The sequence below is a fragment of the Tenrec ecaudatus genome, chromosome 7, assembly GCF_050624435.1.
Source record: "Tenrec ecaudatus isolate mTenEca1 chromosome 7, mTenEca1.hap1, whole genome shotgun sequence".
Classification (NCBI taxonomy): Eukaryota; Metazoa; Chordata; class Mammalia; order Afrosoricida; family Tenrecidae; genus Tenrec; species Tenrec ecaudatus.
This window is the reverse complement of record NC_134536.1, coordinates 15,427,413-15,446,588: the sequence shown is the minus strand read 5'-3', so window position 1 is coordinate 15,446,588 and position 19,176 is coordinate 15,427,413. Positions and strand designations below refer to the sequence as shown.

The 19,176-nt window shown below is 41.1% G+C and overlaps 1 protein-coding gene across 1 annotated transcript in view; it reads right to left on the bottom strand.

Annotated features, from left to right (window-relative positions):
* The window catches only part of LOC142453150 (nesprin-1-like), a 239,076-nt gene that overhangs the window by 127,316 nt on the left and 92,584 nt on the right, over nt 1-19,176 (bottom strand). Inside the window, exons 5-8 of the mRNA XM_075554218.1 lie at nt 17,479-17,562; nt 11,771-11,863; nt 8,540-8,718; nt 4,298-4,494 (exon numbers count right to left, since the gene is read on the bottom strand). Coding sequence (XP_075410333.1) covers nt 4,298-4,494; nt 8,540-8,718; nt 11,771-11,863; nt 17,479-17,562 — 553 coding nt within the window. The remainder of the gene's footprint in view (nt 1-4,297; nt 4,495-8,539; nt 8,719-11,770; nt 11,864-17,478; nt 17,563-19,176) is intronic.

Below are 19,176 nucleotides of genomic sequence, written 5' to 3'. Positions count from 1 at the left end.
AATACAGAAAATAAAATTTTAAAAAACCCACCAGAATTGCTATTTAGTTCTTTTTCTTTTACACAAGGAAATCCAATGTAGGATAAAGGATATAAGGTGAAAAATACATAATTTAGAAAGATGGCATGGTTAAACATAGAGTTTTTAGGAAGTAGTACATTTTCCATTTACATGATCTCAAGGTTCATTCAGCAGAAGTCTAAGACGCTATATGGCTATCCAGATATTTGTCTAGCTAATAAATCCTTAAAGTACTCAAAGTTCAATGTTGGGGTTTGCGTGTAGTGTAAAGAAGTATACTGCTCTGGAAGGACATTGGGCCTCCACTCAAGTACTCCCTTAATGCAAAAACACTTTGTTCTAATAACCTGGCATTCCTTGATGCTCAACTTTCCTATATGATCACTGAAGACAAAATGGGTGCATAAGCAAATGTGAAGAAAGCTGATGGTACCCAGCTATCAAAAGATAAAGCATCTGGAGTCTTAAAGGCTTTAAGATAAATAAGCCGCCATCTAGCTGAGAAGCAACAAAGCCCACATGGAAGAAGCACACCAGCCTGTGTGATCATGAGGGGTTGATAGGATCAGGTATCAGGTATCAAAGGCCCAGAAAAAAAATCATATGATTGTGAATGAGGGAGAGTTCAGAGTGGAGACCCATAGGACATATTTAGACAATTGGAGATCCCCTTACAGAAGGGTCACAAGGAAGAGACAAGCTAGTCAGGGTACAGTATAAGACCATTGGAACATACAACTTTCCTCTAGTTTTTTAAAGCTTCTTCCCCCTCACTATCATAACCCCAATTCTACCTTACAAATCCAGCTAGACCAGAACATGTACACAGTTACATAAGATAAGAGCTGGAAACACAAGGAATCCAGGACAGATAAACCCCCCAGGAACAATTTATTAAGAGTAGCCATACCAGGAGGGTAAGGGGGAAATGGGGGAGAGAGGGGAAACCGATCATAATGATTTATCTCCAACCCCTCCCAGGGGGTTAGACAACAGAAAAGTGGGTGAAGGGAGATATCGGTCACTGTAAGACATGAAAAAATCATAATAATTTATAAATTATCAAAGGTTCATGATGGAGGAAAGGTTGGGAAGGGAGGAAAAAATGAGGAGCTGATACCAAGAACTCAAGTAGAAAGAAAATGTTTTGAGAATGATGATGGCAACAAATGTGCAAATGTGCTTGACACAATGGATGGATGGATGGGTTGTGATAAGAGTTGTATGAGCCCCCAATAAAATGATTTTTTTTACAAAAAAAGAAGTGTAGTGCTCTGGCTCTGAATGATGAGACCACAGAGATGGCCTATGTAGCTTAGCCTCCCCTCTGTCTGCCAAATTTCGCTTTAACAAAAAGACAAAAAGGCTTAGATTTTATTCTTTTGGTAGACTCTCTTTGTGGGGCATTTTCTCTAAATTATTGATCAATTGTTGAGGAAAAATCAAGTACTATTTGATGGGGACCTATCAACCTAAGAAGACTGAAATTACTGTGGTTTTTGAATTTTCCTTGTTAAAAGAAGTAAAACACAGCCCAAAACATTTAGACAGATTTGGTCATTCTCCCGGAGGTCAAACTGCATAAATCAAACTCTGAATGCTATAGATACATCTTTTAAGATCCCTTTAAAAGAAACATGGCGTGACCATGAGTCAGAGTCAACTCAATAGTAATTGTATTCCATTTTTATTTTCAAAGCAATAAAAAAATAGATTATATTTTGGAGATTACCAACTGCAAATAAATTAATTCAAAGCAAACAAACACCAAACATCAAAATACAGCATTGTCTTTTTATAAAGATTCATCTTGATGTGAGATATTCTTTCTAGGGACAAGCAGTGGAGGATTTTTTAAAATGCTTCAACTCTAATAAGATACTGTCTGGAATCTGTCAGATAATTTGGAGATGATCTTAGAGATGAGGAGATCATTGATCAAGAATCACTTAATGAATAAGTAAGATTGTCTCATGAAGCATGAACATAGAAAGCAACATTGCATGCATGATTTAAAACAGCATATGCTTTTAAATAGATGTGTAACTAAATTATCAAGTAACTATCATGTGTATTCCTAGAAAGTTTACATAGTCAAGTTCCCTAATAAGTTTTGGAGGAAATAGCTTTCAGATTTGCGGTCTGTTTCTGATCATAAAGGAAACAAAAAGACAAATAAAACCTCTCTAGATCTAGTTGATAAGGATCCCTTATCCGTACCCTGGTACTGTCAGCTAAGCACTAGACTGCTAACTGCAAGTTTGGTGGTTCAAACCCACCAGCTGTACCTTGAAGGAAAATGAGGCTGTCTGTTCCCATAAAGATTCACAAAGTCTTGGAGACTCTTTGTATGTTCACTATGAGCAATACTGATGAGTTTAGAGTTTAGTGGATATGAGAGAACCACATGTATTCTCCTCCCATCTGACATTAGGGGGAAAAATGGCTCTGTTACAGCCTCTGAAGTTGGGAACTCAACAAAAGGTCTTTGTCTGTATCCTCGAGCCACATAAGTGTACTGGGGTTGAGAGCCCCTAGTTACCCAAGTGAATCTAGGGACACAAAGAAATGTCCAAAAATGCCCAGGGGTCTACACACTGATGCTTATCTTTGGAGACTCGCTGTGACTTCCCACTGACACCCAAGGATCTCCTTGTGTTTCAGACCTAGGAATGCTTAATCTGAACACTCATCTTTTAGGTGTTATGTTTTCACTGTATTTATGTGTATATGTATCAATAAAGATTCCTATCATTGTCAATCCCAATACAACATTGGTTGTGTCACTAAAATTCACTTGGACCCAATCATTTCAATATAATGAACACCTTTTTAAAGTACAGTAAAAGTCTCAAAATTACTGTTTGAAAGGGTTAACTTCATTTCTACACAGGATGAAAAGTTATAGCTTTACCAAAACGTGCACCAGAAATTGGGATTAGAAATATTAGCTAAACAATTGGGACTAAAAATAATAGTTAATAATGTATGCCATGCTTATTCAATCTGCATGCTAAGCAAATCATCAGAGACCCTGGATTCTATGAAGAGGCATGTGGCATCGGATGGAGGAAGGCTTATTAACAACCTGAAATATGCAGATGACATCAACTTGCTTGCTGAAAGTGAGGAAGCTGGGAAGCACTTGCTGCTGAAGATGAAGGATGACAACTCCGTGTGAAGACTAAAATCCTCACAACTGGGCCAAGAGGTAGCATCACGATATACAGAAAAAAGATTGAAGTTGTCAGAGTTTTGTTTTTCTTGGCTCCACAATCAGTGTTCATGGAAGTAGCAGTCAAGAGATCAAACAACACATTGCATTGGGTGGATCTGATGTATAAAACATCTTAAAGTGTTAAAAAGCAAGGATGTTAGAGGACTAAGCTGCACTTGATCCAAGCCAAGCCATGTTTTTTCAATTGCCCCACAGGCATGGGAAAGTTGGACACCGAATGGGAAGTTGAAAGAAGAATCAATGCATTTGAATTGGGGGCTGGGGAAGAATAGTGAGCATTCCAGTAACTTCCAAAAGAACTAATGAATGTGGCTTGGAAGAAATACAGCCAGAATGTTCCTTAGAGGCAAGGATGGTGAGACTTTTTCTCCCGTAATTTGGACATGGTATCAGGAGAGACCAGTCCCTGGAGAAGGATATCATGCTTGGGAATGTGTAGGAGCAGCAAAAAACAAACAAACAAACAAAACAGGAAGACTCCCAACAAGATAGATTGACAAGGGGCTGCAACAATGGACTCAAACAGAAGAACAATTGGACTGAGCAGAGGTCCATTTGGTTGTGCATACGGCCACTGTGAGTCGGAATCAACGTTAAGGCACCTAACACCATGTTTGCTACTAGCCTGGTGGAAACCAAAGCACTCAGCACAGTTGTCGGCATTTCTAAGTTCTGAAAGACTGGCATTTTTTAAAGAGTAAATTCTTGGATTACTATCATTTTGTATGTGTTAGCTTTAATTCCAGAACTAATTATTTTATCTTACGACACCTCCCATCACACATATACCTCTAAAAACTCTTCCACCAACCCTTACCTATACATAATAAATCATTTGCCTGGCTCATGCCCCCAATGTCAAAGTGCCGTTTAGAACTTTATTTTGCTTCCAAATATGTGGCCAAAAATTATCCAAAATATCAGTGAAGGAAGAGGCTATTTCTTCTAGCTGCTTTCTGGCCTCTACTGGAGACGGGCAAGTCATCTAATTTCTGGGTTCCATGCACACAAACCTGCGGTTACGATTATTCAACCCACCTTCAGGATCTAGCAGTCTTGGGATCCCCAGTTCTGTTTCAGCGATAGTGAATGCCTCCTCCAGGTTTTCTCTATTAGATTTTCCTTTCACTTTCTCCAAGTCCACGAGTTCGGGTCGAATCGCATGGATGACTGAATGGAAGGCAACTCCACTCCTCCAACTCCGTCCAAAATCTTTTACTTCTACTCCAGCCTGCCTTCATAGGACACCAAGCAAGATCACGTCAAACCAGATACAGTAAATGAGATCCCACACAAAAGCCATTCTTAAACAATAAATATCGTGAAGACACCTCCATCTTTAACTGGTCTTGAGAAATATTGAGCAGAACAAAATGTCTACGGGGTAGCATGATACAAGTGACATTCTAGTTCCACAATTAGAGTTTTCTATATTAGGTGTTTCAGTCATTTAAATACTTAATTAAAAATGCATTTTACGGGTCTTTAAAAGAAAAAAAACAAATTTCAGAAAGTGTCTAGTAAAATAAAAAAGGAAGACTTATAAAACCAGTGATAACAATTCATCATTCTACAGTTTGGTAGGAAGACATCTCTTAACACCGTCCTCAATGTAAGCATCACAGTGTTGTACAGACATGGGTCATAATAGACTAAAGTGTTGTTGTTGCTGTGGATTCTGACACATGGCGATCAACTAGAGTGCAGATTTATAGAGTTTGTAGAGTTGTGACCCATGAGAAGCAGGTCACCAGTCACAGAAACAAATGACTAGGCACTTGACTACTGGCCCAGAGTTTGGCAAACTGAACCTGCCCAGTGGTGCCCCATAAAGCACCCATTTGCAAGTGAATGTTGCCCACTCTCAAAGCGGTCACCAAGGGAGCGGTGCTGACTCAGTGGTCACATGCCTGCTGGGTATAATCTCAAGATCAGCACTGTGAAACCACCAGCGCAGTTCTATGCGCCCCTGCAGGAGGGTCGTTATGAGTCAGAACGGACTCCATGGCAGTGACTACAGAGTGGTTCGTAATGGACCCAGATTTCATATAAATCCAGACAAAGGACTCCATCTCACGAATCAAATTGTTTTTCCAATTCTTCTTTGGAAATTGCCTTTGAGACGGTGTCCTGATGTCTTCCGGGGTGTTTGGTGTAGATGATCTATTTGGTTTCTGGAGTCTCTGATCAACTCAAAGCTAGTTATCATAATTAAGAAAGCAAGTTAATAAATAGTCTGTGGTCGTGGAGAATAAGGGTGAGGCAACCTCACAAGGAATTTATTTTCTCCCCAGTTCATCAACTCTGAAGACTGCTCTAAAAAGAGAGCAGCAGACACCTTCAGGGCAGCCGCAGCCCTTGATTCACTGTAGTGTTCAAGGTGATTACTGAATTAGCTAAGAGTCAAAGGATAATATCTTTTTAGAAGGGTTTGTTTTAAATGATCACCAGGCTAGCCTCTTCAATAATATCATTAATTGATAAATGTCTTCCAATTTTATCTCAGTACCTCTCAGGTTCCCTTTCAGTCACGCACATTCTATTTTTGTAACATATACTGTGTGAGAAAACTGCTTCTTTGTACACAATTGCTGGCTTCAGAACGCCATGTTTTACCTGACAAGGTCCAATCATTATAAACTAATTGTGAATCTTGTCTTAATTCCAACAGTGTTTCAGTCTCTCCTAGTGCAGATGCAATTATTTTCAGCAACCGTCTGACAGGTAGACACACCTCCAGGTACAGTGGCCAGGAAGTGTCTTTTGGTTACCTACACCTTTATACAGCCAGCTAGTTTCCACCTATAGGTTCCCACCTTTGTTCACCGAAAGATGCTTGTTTATGTTTCTTATAGCTTCTTAAATTATTTAACAGCATAATGTGATGTACAAATCAGTAAACAATAAGTGAAATACTATTCTCCGTATCTTATTTCTGATTTCTTTGAATTTGATTATTATTATAGTCATTTCAGAAAGAAATGCAGGCAATGTTCCTCTAATTGTTTGCTTTGTTGGAATAATTTAATATATGGCAGTAAATCTCCCTGCTAGCATATTTGTGCTTTCTATCTTTGTTCGGGATCTATATGCTGCTTCTGATTAGACCCAAATAGTAGTAAATAGTTCCAAAATGTTCTAGTGCAAACATTATGTTTAAGATTCTCAGAGACAAACTTAGAGAACCGATGAGGTATGTCTGAATGATAGGCATTTCTCAAGCTCGTTGCGTGTTTGCTTCGTTATTTCAAATGCGTTCGATGCAAGTGCTCAGCGCCCAGCTGAAAGGTCAGGGGTTTAAACCTGCTCTGAAGAAGAAAGGCCTGTCCATCCGCTTCTGAGAGTTTAAAATGTAGAAAACCCTGGGACCTTGATGAGTCAAAATGGACTTGATGGTGCCAAACCACAACAAACATGTGCTTTTGTGTGTGTGCGTGCACACGCATGTACATATGTCCACGAATAAGAGTTCTATATAAGGGTTCAGATATTGCATCCATTTGTATTCTGAAATACAATTGTTCTTCTTAGACTGTTGCCAATAAAATATACAAATAGCAGCAGTACAACACAACTTAATGATGAAAATTCTGAAATGGTATTGACAATAATGAAACTGGTTAAAATATATGCATACATATATGTAGAGAGAGAGGGAAAGAGATATGAACTCTCCTTATGGTTCTGCAAATTTTGGAACCGCTAACTGTGTGGTCTGCAGGCTAAATATACTCCACTCTGCCCCCAGGGTTCATCTCCACCATCACAACCACTTGCAAGCCTCCCCTGAAAGACAGTGGTGGCTGCGCTTGAAATGCGTTAGCTGAGAATCAACCCAGTTCTTCTACCTGGAAAGTGAGAATTTTACCACTGAACCAATGCTACTTTCTGTATATTACTAAATAGATATCAATTTAACATTGGCAATGGTATGTGAAGCAATGAATCCCAGAATAGTCCCCACATCAACACTTTGACCAAGACTGATTGCCACAGGATCATGATGCAGTTCATGCCGCGTGGTAACCAGCTCTTTTTAGCAAGCCCTGTCCCTCCTACTGTCTATCTCAGAGGCAATAGGGACCAGTAGTGCCTCAGTATGTAGAACACAAACAATATACCAGCAATGTGGATATAACCATCCGTACTACAGTACACTCAGTCACACATAGTAGGAATATCACAGGCCTATCCATGCCTACCACAATACAGTGATCAGAAAAGCTTCAGTTTCAAATATATTCATAACTGTACTTTGTGGCATCAAACTACACCCCAAATTAGAAAACCACCAACACACTTTAAAAGCTCGATAAAACCCATATATTAGTAACGCTAATTACATCTTCTCTGTGTTGATCGTTTTCTCTACTTATTTTTGCTATTCAAATGCTTTAAAAATAGAAGTCTCTATTTTTGGCACCTCAAGATTTTAATATGATAAGGACATGTTTACAACTCTTTGCCAGTAACAGAGACTCAAACGCAGATCTGGGCGGCAAAACGGGCGAGGAAGTGAGTCATTTTACATGTTGTTCCGGAAAATATCAAACAACAAACGAGGCTTCTGAGAGAAGCCGCACTACCACTGACCCCCAAGACACAGACTCAACTGAAACCCCCCCTAAAATAGCTACGAGAAGATATTTGTCTGGAGCAGTAATTTTCTACCCAGCATCATACCACACATGCATATACCCATGTAGTTTCATTATGCTTGGTAGGAAGCTGAAAACTAGCAGCAAATTCTTGACTCACAGAGCTGGAAAGCACAAAGGAGCCTGTATTCCAGGTAAATGTTGAACAAATGGGGAAAAAAATTAAATTACTAGAAATGCTTCTGGAAAGTTATTTAGTATGTGAATCCTATTCACATTGCTATTAAATAGACCCCAGGGGTTCTTATGAAGAAAAATGCATGAGGTTTGAGCCTCAAGTTTATTTCTGAAAAGACCATTCAACAGAAACAACTCCAAACAATGACCTAAATAGATCCAGCCCTCCTGCTACTAATCAGAGTGTAAGGATAAATTGGCTTAATGGATCAAGCCCAATCCCTTGAATGAAGAATGAGGCAGGGAGTTCATTTTATTACAGCGTTTCCCCAGTCTATTAGTGGTGATGGATGTTCGCATTCCAGTTCGTAGGAGTGTAATGAAAGCTACAGCCAGGGCATCCATTCACGAGTCTCTCCCAAGGTTGCAGTCCTTGCGAACGCAACCAGGAAGAAACTGAGCACTCAAGCAATTGAAGGGTGTCGAACTCACTCTTGATACTTACTTGGCTACTGTGCACTGGACCCACTTTAGCAAGGCCTTTTTTGCGTTTCCCTGGGTCTTGGCGGCCACTTTCCGTTTGCTGGGAGGGCTGGCGGCCTCCGCGCTGAGCGTACTGTCCACCGAAGACGCGCTACTGGACAGGGACTGCAGCTGGGGCAGGTTACTGGTCAGCTCTTCAATCTGCCGGCAGGGAAGTCAGCGAAGGTAAAAGGGTTATCTCTGTTTTTCTTGCCTCGGGTACTTTTCTTTTCCATGCTTAACATTTTTCAGTAGAACATGATTTATTTACATTGTAAACAGACTGAAAATAACCGGTTCATTGCATAGTTAATTTGAATGACTAATTTCTCACTGAATAAAAAAAAAATTCTGGGCAGAAACGGGGACTCGATCACAAGGATCAACTTAGAACCCCCTCCCAGGAGGACGAATAATGGAAAAGTGGGTGAGGGGCGGTGGAGAACGATGTAAAATATGGAAAAAATAGTCTAACTTATCAAGGGTTCGTGAGGGAGGGCAGGTGGGGTAGGGAGAGAGGGGGATGAAATGGGGAGCTGATACCAGGGGCTCAAATGGGAAGAGAATGCTTTGAAAATGATGATGGCAGCATATGTGCAAATGTGCTTGACACGCCGGAGGAATGTATGGATTGTGATAAGAGATGTAAGAGTCCCCAATCAAAGTATTTAAAAAGAAAAAAAATTCTGAATGGGAAGGGTCTTTGGCTATCAATTATGCTCAATGCCTCACCATTTGACAAGGAAAATAAAGTAAATCTCGGAGAAGTTACTGATGGAAACCACCAGCCCAAACAAAAACAAATGAAAACAAGCCAAGAACCTCACTTCCCCGGCGCTGATTCTGACAAATCAACCCCGGAGGACAGAGAAGAGCTGCCCCTGCGGCTCTCCAAGACTGGACATCTGTACAGGAGAAGAAAGATGTCTTTCTCCCTACTTGCCGGAAAGCACAGGCCGCACAAAGGCCCAGGGCATCTGAAGAGCAATTAAATGCTGTTGCTAATGATTCCCTGCTCTGCGGTATTGTGTAGTCCGTTTAAAATATTGTCTGCCCGCGTTGTTGTGAGAAGCCATGCAGTCTATTCCAACTCACACTGAGCCCGTGTGACCAAAGAACACTGCGTCATCGGGCTTCCCTGACTGAAATCTCTAACGAGCAATGGCTTGTCACGTTTCCCCTGAAGTGGCCGTGTGGTTTCAAACCACCAGCCTTTAGGTTAGCAGCTGAGCACGTACATGTTACACCACCTATTATTAAGCATTTATAATACAATTATTGAGAGATACAATGGAATGCTCTCGGAGGACACTGGCTATCGATGCTTCAAGAAAAAAGATAGCAGAGCGTCATCTTATACTCTTTCTTTGGGCAGTCTTGCCTAGAATAGGCAGGGATTTAAAACTAAGCATGAGATACAACTTATCTTGAAATCCTCTAGTTTACATTAGGGGATCCTACCATCTACAAGCCATCGTCTTCATGTTCATCATTTATCCTCCACTCAGCACATCCAATGTCCCAGCTACCCAAGCTGCTTTCCTTTCTATACACGCGCGCGGCGTCCATCTCTCCGCACCTTTGTTCACAGACTCCGTTGTTGGCGCAATGCTTTCTGCCAATTTCTGTTTCTTATAAAAATTATAAGCATCAGCTCAAATGATGCCCCCTCCATGAAGCACTTCCTAATTGTCACTGCTGTAAGTGATATCTCTCTATCCGTATATAAATAATTTTCTAAATCAAACTCACTGCCATTGAGCCAATTCTGACTCACAGTGACTCTATGTACAGAGTAGAAGTGCTCCTTGGGAGTTACAGGAGCAGAAAACGTCATCGTTGGGAGGAGTGGCTTGGTGGGTCTGAACTGCTGACCTTATGGTTAGCAGCCCAACAAAGGCTCCTGTAACCACTGTCGAATTGATTCAAACTCAGAGAAACCCTATAAATCTTTAGGGCACTGGATAACCTCATCTTTCCACCATGGAGTAGCTGAAAGATTTGAACTGAAAACCTTGTGGCTAGCAGTCTAATGCTAACCCAACAGGGACACCAGAGCTCCTATCTATCCAGCTGTCTGGCTGCCTGTCTATGTATCTACCTGGAAATGCCATCCTACTATTTTGGATCTTCCGGCTGTCTCTGGACAGATCTTAACACAGAAATGAAAGCTCTTAAGGGCACTTTGGTGTCTTACTCCTGGACCTACTTCCTTGGCATCTAGAAGAGCATCTTTTATACCATAATAAATATGTATTAAATATATGAATTAATTGATAAGTTAAAATGTAAAGCACACTTTTTTTCTAGACAACCACAGCCACGCATCGCTTAACATCCATGAGGCACCCTGTGAAACGGGGTGACTTGACAGTGTGAGAACACCATATTGCCTGCAGGCAGTGCGCGGCTTATAAATGAGCTAATTCCTGAGTCTTTCCTTATGTCAAATTTGTTCATAAGTTGCACCAGTTAGCTGCTGTTTGGATCTAATGTCAGTTAGTGGGATGTTTGTCTTAGTATATATTTTACTCAACTAATATACAATTTTATGCATAAAAACACTAAAGAATACTTCCAGATACATTAAGACATCTTTGAAATTATAACACACTAGTAATAATAAAAGTATTTTATGTGCGTGACAAAGCAGTCCTTATTTGCTATCATGGAACCTTCTAGGTACCTCGAATTTTTCAGTGTAATAGAGTGTAAGGAATCTTGGGATCAATAACATGCGTGCAGGTGGACGTTATCCCACCGGACATGAGTGGCACGTGACTGTACTCTGGAGCAGAGGGAAAGCTCCTGCCTCTCCCTTTTGGTCTTTAAGAACATAGAGCGCACGTGCCCCATGGGAAGAAAAAGAGTGTAATTTCTCTGTAGCTTCTCCTACACAGTACCTGTATTTCATCTCTCTAGTGTCCTGCCTACTTTCCCATGTGGGCACCCCTGTTGGGTGTCTTGGGTGAAGGGAATGTCTCTGTGCAACATCTTTGCATGAGGAGCAAAAAGAATTAACAACTTTGCTGAGAAGAGAGAATTATCCTTCGACCAAATACCACTGTATGTAGAAAGGTCACATTTCTGCAAGCTCGAGTCTCAACGCCAAAGGCATGACAAATAAGGGCATTACTGAAATGTCTACACACACACACACACACACACACCTCCCTGCATGACCCAGGAGCACCTGGAAGCCCTCTCCCCATACCTGGAAATACAGAATAATAGTCCACATGAGTCCAAGAACGATGGAGGGTCGGCCATCGGCTATGTCGGTCCAGTTAATGTTGACTAATTTAATCTGTTTGAAAAGAAAAGACAGTACTAGCAAACTGCTGAGGGATTGGAAGTTGTTCAGTTATACAGTAACGGGGACTATATGAGACATCAGTAAGATGGGGTCATGCCTCTGTCACGGTACACAAAGTAAGTGCGGTGAGAATACCAACCAGCAAGCACTTGGCTTAAGTGAAAAATCTCAGGAGCATCCATTAGGTGCACAACAGTAAAAACAACTGCAAAATTGATTTCAAACATTCCTTTTGCTTGCAGTTGAAAACTATGACGTCATGCAAGAATTACCAACAAAATGCCAGACCGGGGGTGGGGGGTGGGGGCCGTGTTGGGGAGGCAGTGGGTGTTCATGATGAACAGTTTAAGAAGATGCACTTACTTTGAAGATTGTTACTAAATAACATGAATCTTATGTTCTCTTTTACCTATAAAAGTCAGGAGTTAAACATTCTAAAACTTGTGTACTAACCGGCGATCCTCTGTATACAGACTGACATGAGAAGGGAAAGAGAAGGTGAGAGAGACATGTGAGTTAACCTCCAAAAGCAGCATTCTTGGTTCAAGGGGCACAAAAATGTGAGTGTGGATTTCAAGCATGGTTTTGGGAATACCTTTTGAAGAACTGAGGGGGAAAAAACTCCAGGAACTATTGCAAATCAATGAGACTAAAAGGGTCAAGTCCCTTACTGTTAGGTCACAGTAATTAGAGAGCATTCTGAGGAGATGGCATTCTGCTTACATGCGTAATGAAGTATTTCTTTCCAAGTGTTCTCAATTATGTTTTCAAGTTATTTCTTAGCTCTAACCAAACCATCTCCGTTTCAGTTCATCTGTGTGGGAGGTTCACCATAGCTTTCATAAGCCCTCAGCCAAGTAGGACAAGATGAAGAAGTACTCAGTACCATGGTAGCTCAATAACTTTCTTTAATAATTAATAAAGTTTAGGGGGTTGTAAACGGTTCATTCTATAAAAACAGCATTCAAATCCAAAACCAGTCCCCAAATACTCTATATTTGAATTTTTTAATTTACTAAGTGCTATACAAGAGAAAGAGTAATAATACACACATATGATTTTTGTTTAAGATTCATTCATTCGACTTGGTGACAAAAAGAAATCTGAAAACTGCCATCATTTATAAGCACATGCATCTTCTGATTTTAAACTGAGTACAATATAAGACATATGATTCGTGTTTGTGGAAAATAAAGAACACCAATATCCTCTGATCCTTTATAATTGAACTAAATGTGACCGCTAAAATAATTTCGATTGCTTTGTTTATATCTCCCATAGAGTTTTCTCCACACTCAGTATATAGCAACGACAAATTTATGACAAATGCTATTACCATTGATTAATACATTCCACAGAGGACGGATGATTTTTTTTCCTTGTACATCACTGTGGTAGTTATATAATCTGTTATCAATTTGAGAGGATTAAGAGTGAAGGGGTGGGATTTAGCCTGTCAATCAGGCTCCAGCTTGATGACCTCATTTGGAGGCACTGAGGAGATAAATAGCTCGCTAGAGGCAGGATGCAGAGACATTGCAGCTGACAAGACATAGGGAGCTACACTAGTGCCCTGAGCTGGAGGAGCCATACCAGGGCTGAGATTCTTACAATGCCACGGGATCCACAAGACTTCCCACCCACTGGCCTGTTCTCTTCCTGCACTCAGCATCATTGCATGTGTTTTGTGAGTCTGAAGAGGACTTTACAGATCAGTATAGGACATATGGGTTAATATCAGATTTATGTACTTGATCCAGGCTGGGCTGGGATGTTTTCCTTTATGTATAATTACTCTTTATATAAAGCTCTTTCTTATACACATATGAGTATCTATGAATTTGTTTCTCCAGTCTACCCAGACTAACACAATCATTCTTTTTAAAAATCCCATTGAATATAATTTGAATTTTCTACCGACACCTATATGCATGTGAAAGGTGGACATGGAATAAAGAAGACGACAGAAGAATGGATGCATTTGAGTTGTGGTGCCGGAGAAGAATATTGAAAGTACCATGAACGGCTAAATGGAAAAACACATCAGTCTTGGAGGAAGTATGGCCCAAGTGCTCCTCAGAGGCACGGATGATGAGACTTATCTCACACACGATGGACACACTGTCAGGAGGACCAGTCCCTGGGGAAGAACGTCATGCTTGGTACAAGAGGAAGGCTCCCCAGTGAGATACACTCACTGGCACAGTGGCTGGAACACTGGGATCAGGCACAGGAACAACCGCGAAGCTGGTGAGGACCGGGCAGTGTGTGGTGCTACTGTGCACGGAGTCACTATGGTTGGAAACGACTCGGTGGCACCCAACAACAACACCTGCCTCTGGCGTTAATACACTGTTGATTGATCCCAATTATTATAGAACCTAAAAGGAGCCTGGTAGTCTCGTGGTTTTGCGTTTGGCTGCAATCGCATGACAGGCAGCTCAAAACCACCAGCAGCTCCACGGGAGAAAAACTGGGCTTTCTATTCCCATAAATAGTGACAGTCTCAGGAAACCACAGGGGTCCCTATGAGACAGAATTGATTTGATGACAGTGAGTTTGATTTTTTAATTGTAGAACCTAAAGATTGTTTAGTTTAGTTTTGAAAAGAAGTGTTTTCATAATCATCTTTGATCCTAAAAACTATGTTTCACACAATGAATTAACAGAGCCTAGGTAAAAATTCTCTCCCTCCATGTCTTAAAAAGTCCTTTGTGAAAGCCCATTGGATTTGTAATGCATCCTTCACACCTAAAGAGTCTTGGGTGGGTGATAAAATGGCATCCAAAGAGATGGAAACTGTTCCAGAAGCCAGAAAGAAGATGGAGTCGTGCTGATGGACCCAATGAGAGGAATGTTTCAGATTAGCGGCTCTCCAAGGGAGGCTCCTAGGCAGCAGCCCATCTCCCAGGAACAAGCTAGAGATGCTGAATCTGGGCCCTGGGCACGGGCCAGTGAAACCAGAAACTAAGGAGCTCCAGCCCAGTCTGTCTCACTGAAGCTGTTTGGTGATGCTGATATCGGCGAATGCTTGAGAACTGCTGGGCCAGGGTAGATCACATGCTTCATGAGATCTGCAGGTGTGTTTTTTTTTCCTGAAAATTAGAGGCCCAGACATATTTCCAAAATAGTTTAAGTATTTGGTAATACATTTCCAAAAAAGATAATAAACAATCCAGATCACTGTCTTTTATCAATACATCTGAGAAGCTTAGATGACTGGATCTACACTTCATTGAAGTAACTAGAATCAAACATTCACTGCCCTCTTCTGGTGATGGACTGGGGCCACTCCGTGCTTCTGCTCACCATGGGCACCCTTTCTCTCCCCCCAGGCTTAATGTCACCAATTGGGACTGCACGGGAGCGTGACTTTATGCTCCTGGTGTTCATTATGGCAAGATTTAGGAAAGGTAGTTAGGTGGTTTGTATTGTTGTTTAGAAAGATCCACCTGGTATCTAATGGAGAAAGCAAAGTGGATACTGGGCACAATGGTGATGGATCTATTCATCAGCTACTACTGTGTCAGAATTTCCTTTCAATAACTCACGTGAAAAAATAAACAGGGTATTAGCTTGGTTTTCTCAGACATCTTTCAGAAATAAAAATAAAGAATCCATTACAGTTCAGTCCACTACAATTTATGGAGACCACGTGCAATCTGTCTTGGAAGAAATACGGTCAGAGAGCTCCTTAGAGGCAAGGATCGTGAGACTTTGTCTTACATATTTCTCATATGTCGTCAGGAGAGACCAGTCCTCGGAGAAAGACACGTGGTGGGCAAACTGGAGGAGCAGTGAAAAAGAGAAAAGCTGTCCAGGACATGGGCTAACACGCTGGCTGCATCAGTGGGTTCAGGCACACAGGACCAGTTGTTGTTACACATGTGTAACAATAGCACATGTGCGTCAGAGTAGAATGAGGCTCCTCAAGGCCTTCAGTGAATGATTTCCAAAGTAGATGGCCAGCCCTTTCTTGTGGGTACCTCTGAGTAGACTTGAACTGCTCACCTTTTGCTTAGCATCTCGTGCTTAATCATTAGCACCACAGCCACAGGAGTGTTGGCATTATTCCACCAAGCTCAACAAGAACTCAAGAACTACTATGTAACTTTTCTGATATCCAAAGGAAGAAGTGTAAATGGAAGAACACAGTTAAGAACACATCAAAGACAAATTCCTGGAGGAAAAAAAACTAGCGGAGACATAAATTCTTATAAATCAGAAAACTGAATACTAAGAGAGAGGGAACCAAAGACTCTTCCGAAATCCCTTCCTCTCGCCAGCCAAGCATTCTGCGATCATGCGATCAAGAAGTGTGAGGAAAGGTGGTTGTAAACGCTATGGTTCAGGCTTTTTGTTGTTTTGCTCCAGGTCCTTGTTGTTGTTGGAAATTAAAAGAGGTTAAGAAATTTGTGGGGACATAGACAAGGTTTTGGGTTTTATTTGGGATTCAATGAATCACATTCTGCCCTTACTAACCTAAATTCCAAACCCACTGCCCTCTACTTGATTCCAACTCATACTGATCCAATAGGACAGAGTAGAACTGACCCGGCGGGTTTCACATGCTGTAAATCTTTCCAAGAGTCAACAGCCTCTTTCTCTCCAGGAGTGGCTGGTGCTTTTGAATAGCTGACTTTGAGATGAACAGCTCAACATATAACCCACTAGTGGCTGGTGGCTTCGAACTGCTGACCTTGAGATTAGCAGCCCAACACATAACCTACCACCATGTCCTATTTCAAACCGGATTAACGGACTTTAACACTTAGCTTTATTTCATACAGTCATCTGTGAAAAATTATTATTGATGACTTTCATAGTTTGTCATCAAAATTTTATATAAGACTTCATCAGTTATGATGAAGTATCTTCTAACAACTACACCTCAGTATTTAAGTACAGCTGCAATGGAAAGATGGAGTGCCTAAAGAACTCTATCTCCATTCCCAACTCAACGAGTCTTCCTTCTGCATTTTCTGGAAAACTCACGCAGGAGACCAGGAAGAAGAGAAGTCCTCCAAAGAAAATAATTGGAGGGATCTAGGAACACTGTGTAATCAACAATGCACAAGAAGATAAAGGCGTTCTCCTATACCATCTTAATACTTACATCCTCCTCGGCCAGGAAGTGTCGGTGATTAACTGGATTTTATATTGGGTTCTTGTACAGTAGAGTTACTAGACTGCAATTTCCTTAAGGACAACATCGAAATTCCTTCTGTTTTGCGGTTTCAACTTCTTTTCTTATAGGAAAAGCCAAACCAAGGTCACTGCCATCAAGTCCATGCTGACTCATTGAGACCCAGAGAACACAGGAGAACTGCCCTCGGTGGGTCTCTGAGACCTCGACAGGTGAAGAAAGCCTCACCTTTCTCTCAAGGAGTCGCTGGTAGTTTCACACTGTGGACCTAGCAGGTAGCAGCCCAATGGGTAACCACTGTGGCCGCAGGACTCCCATTCTTACAGGAAGCACCTTGTAAGCACTGGTGGGGTGAAGGGATGAACTGAGTACGTTACTTAGGAGAGAATGACTGAGTCGAACTGGTCAAGCACAAGTGCACCCCTGTCCCCCGCACATTTCTGTTGTGTTTCCCACGTACCTTCCTTCCTTCAAGGAACTTGAGCGCTGTGCCGATGTTGGACATGGCGTGGATCCGCTTAATGCGGCGTCCTTGTTCACAAGGCTGTTGTTACAAGGGACAGAGGAGGGGACGAATCAAAACGCACATCTTAAATAGTTATAAAAACCAATTTGAATGCGTTAAAAATAACCTTGGAGAGTACCGGAGAAGAACAACCAGTATTGCTCATTTTCTATAAAGATTGGCAAATTGAAGAAAAGTGTCATCCTCACAGTGTTCTGAAGATGTATTAATTCACTCAATAAAAGACATGTCTTCAAAAAAAGACAAGCTATCTCAGCTTCTCGGCTAATGTCTCTGTCTTCTAGACTTCTGTAAGCCTAAGAACAGAAAGGCGAAAAACACCTATATAGTTTACTGAGACCTTCCTTCACACCTACAAGTTGGAAAATATTTATATGGAAAGTGCTCCTGGTCACTTCATTCATCTTTTGTTCCCCAGTCACACCATCATGCAAAGAAAGATACAGCATTAATAACATTTGTAGATCTGTATGATCAACATACAGGGAACATATGCGTCCAGGTTAAGAAACAGGATTGTGAAAATGGAAATGGTCTTCACCCAACACTATGTTCTGGTATGTGAACATAGTAGATTTGTTACTGCATCCCTGGCTGCTATTAATAATCTCTTGTGTGCTTTCGACATGTCATGCTGCTAATGTGAAACATCAAAGTCCGTTCAATAAGGAAGATACTAGTGGCCCTTTTTATAGTTACAGAAACTATACAGATAACAGGCTCAAAACAAAGTATCTTTTCATCTCCATTAATAGTACAGTAGTCAACTGTTCTCTTGAACACTTTTAAAACAATTATTTTTAAATGAGGACTGTTTTTCATTTTTTCCCCTATTTATTCCTTGTTGGAACCACTAAAGAATATGGCAAAGTCTTTTCACAGGTCAATGCTGGCCCACTATTAAGTTGGTTAGAATAATTCTCTTTGATAATATAAAAAGCACCCTTGAACCAACCAAGTAAAATAAAACCAAGACACTGAGCTATGACAGCCCTAACTGCTGGCCAATGCCATCCCTCCGCTTCCGACATCAAGGGAACCTTCATTCACAATCCAGCCCTTGCTTCCTTTTCATACTGTATGTGCGCGCTTAGTAACAGCACGTGTTCTCCTTTTTCTACTCCTTCAGAAGGGCTATCATTCTGCAGGAACCCTTTCAGAGTCGTCTTTCCATTCACTGTCATATTACTAGGACTCGTCCATTGGGCCGCCTGGCACCATATTGCATTCATTTTAACAGCTACATCACTTGCCATTATCACGTTCATTTGGTTGTGACTATGGGTTATTTCCAGATTTTTGCTATTGCCTATGCTTAGTGGATCATTCTTATACATCTCATGTTTTACACACGTATGAAGAGGTTCTCATAATATGAAGGAACAGAATTGCTGGGTCGGGGTAATGAGCTACGAGGACTTCTGAAACAGTGCTAAATGCCTCACTCTCGCCTATGATGCAGAAGTAATTATATGGCTCAAGATCTTTTCAACCTCTGATATGGAAAGATTGTTTAAAAATTAATCTACTGTATAGAAAGTGGTCTTATTGTGGTCCTCATTTGCATTAATCTGATCCACACTTATCTGAACATTCCTCCATCTGTTCACAGGGAATGCATGTTTCTTCTGG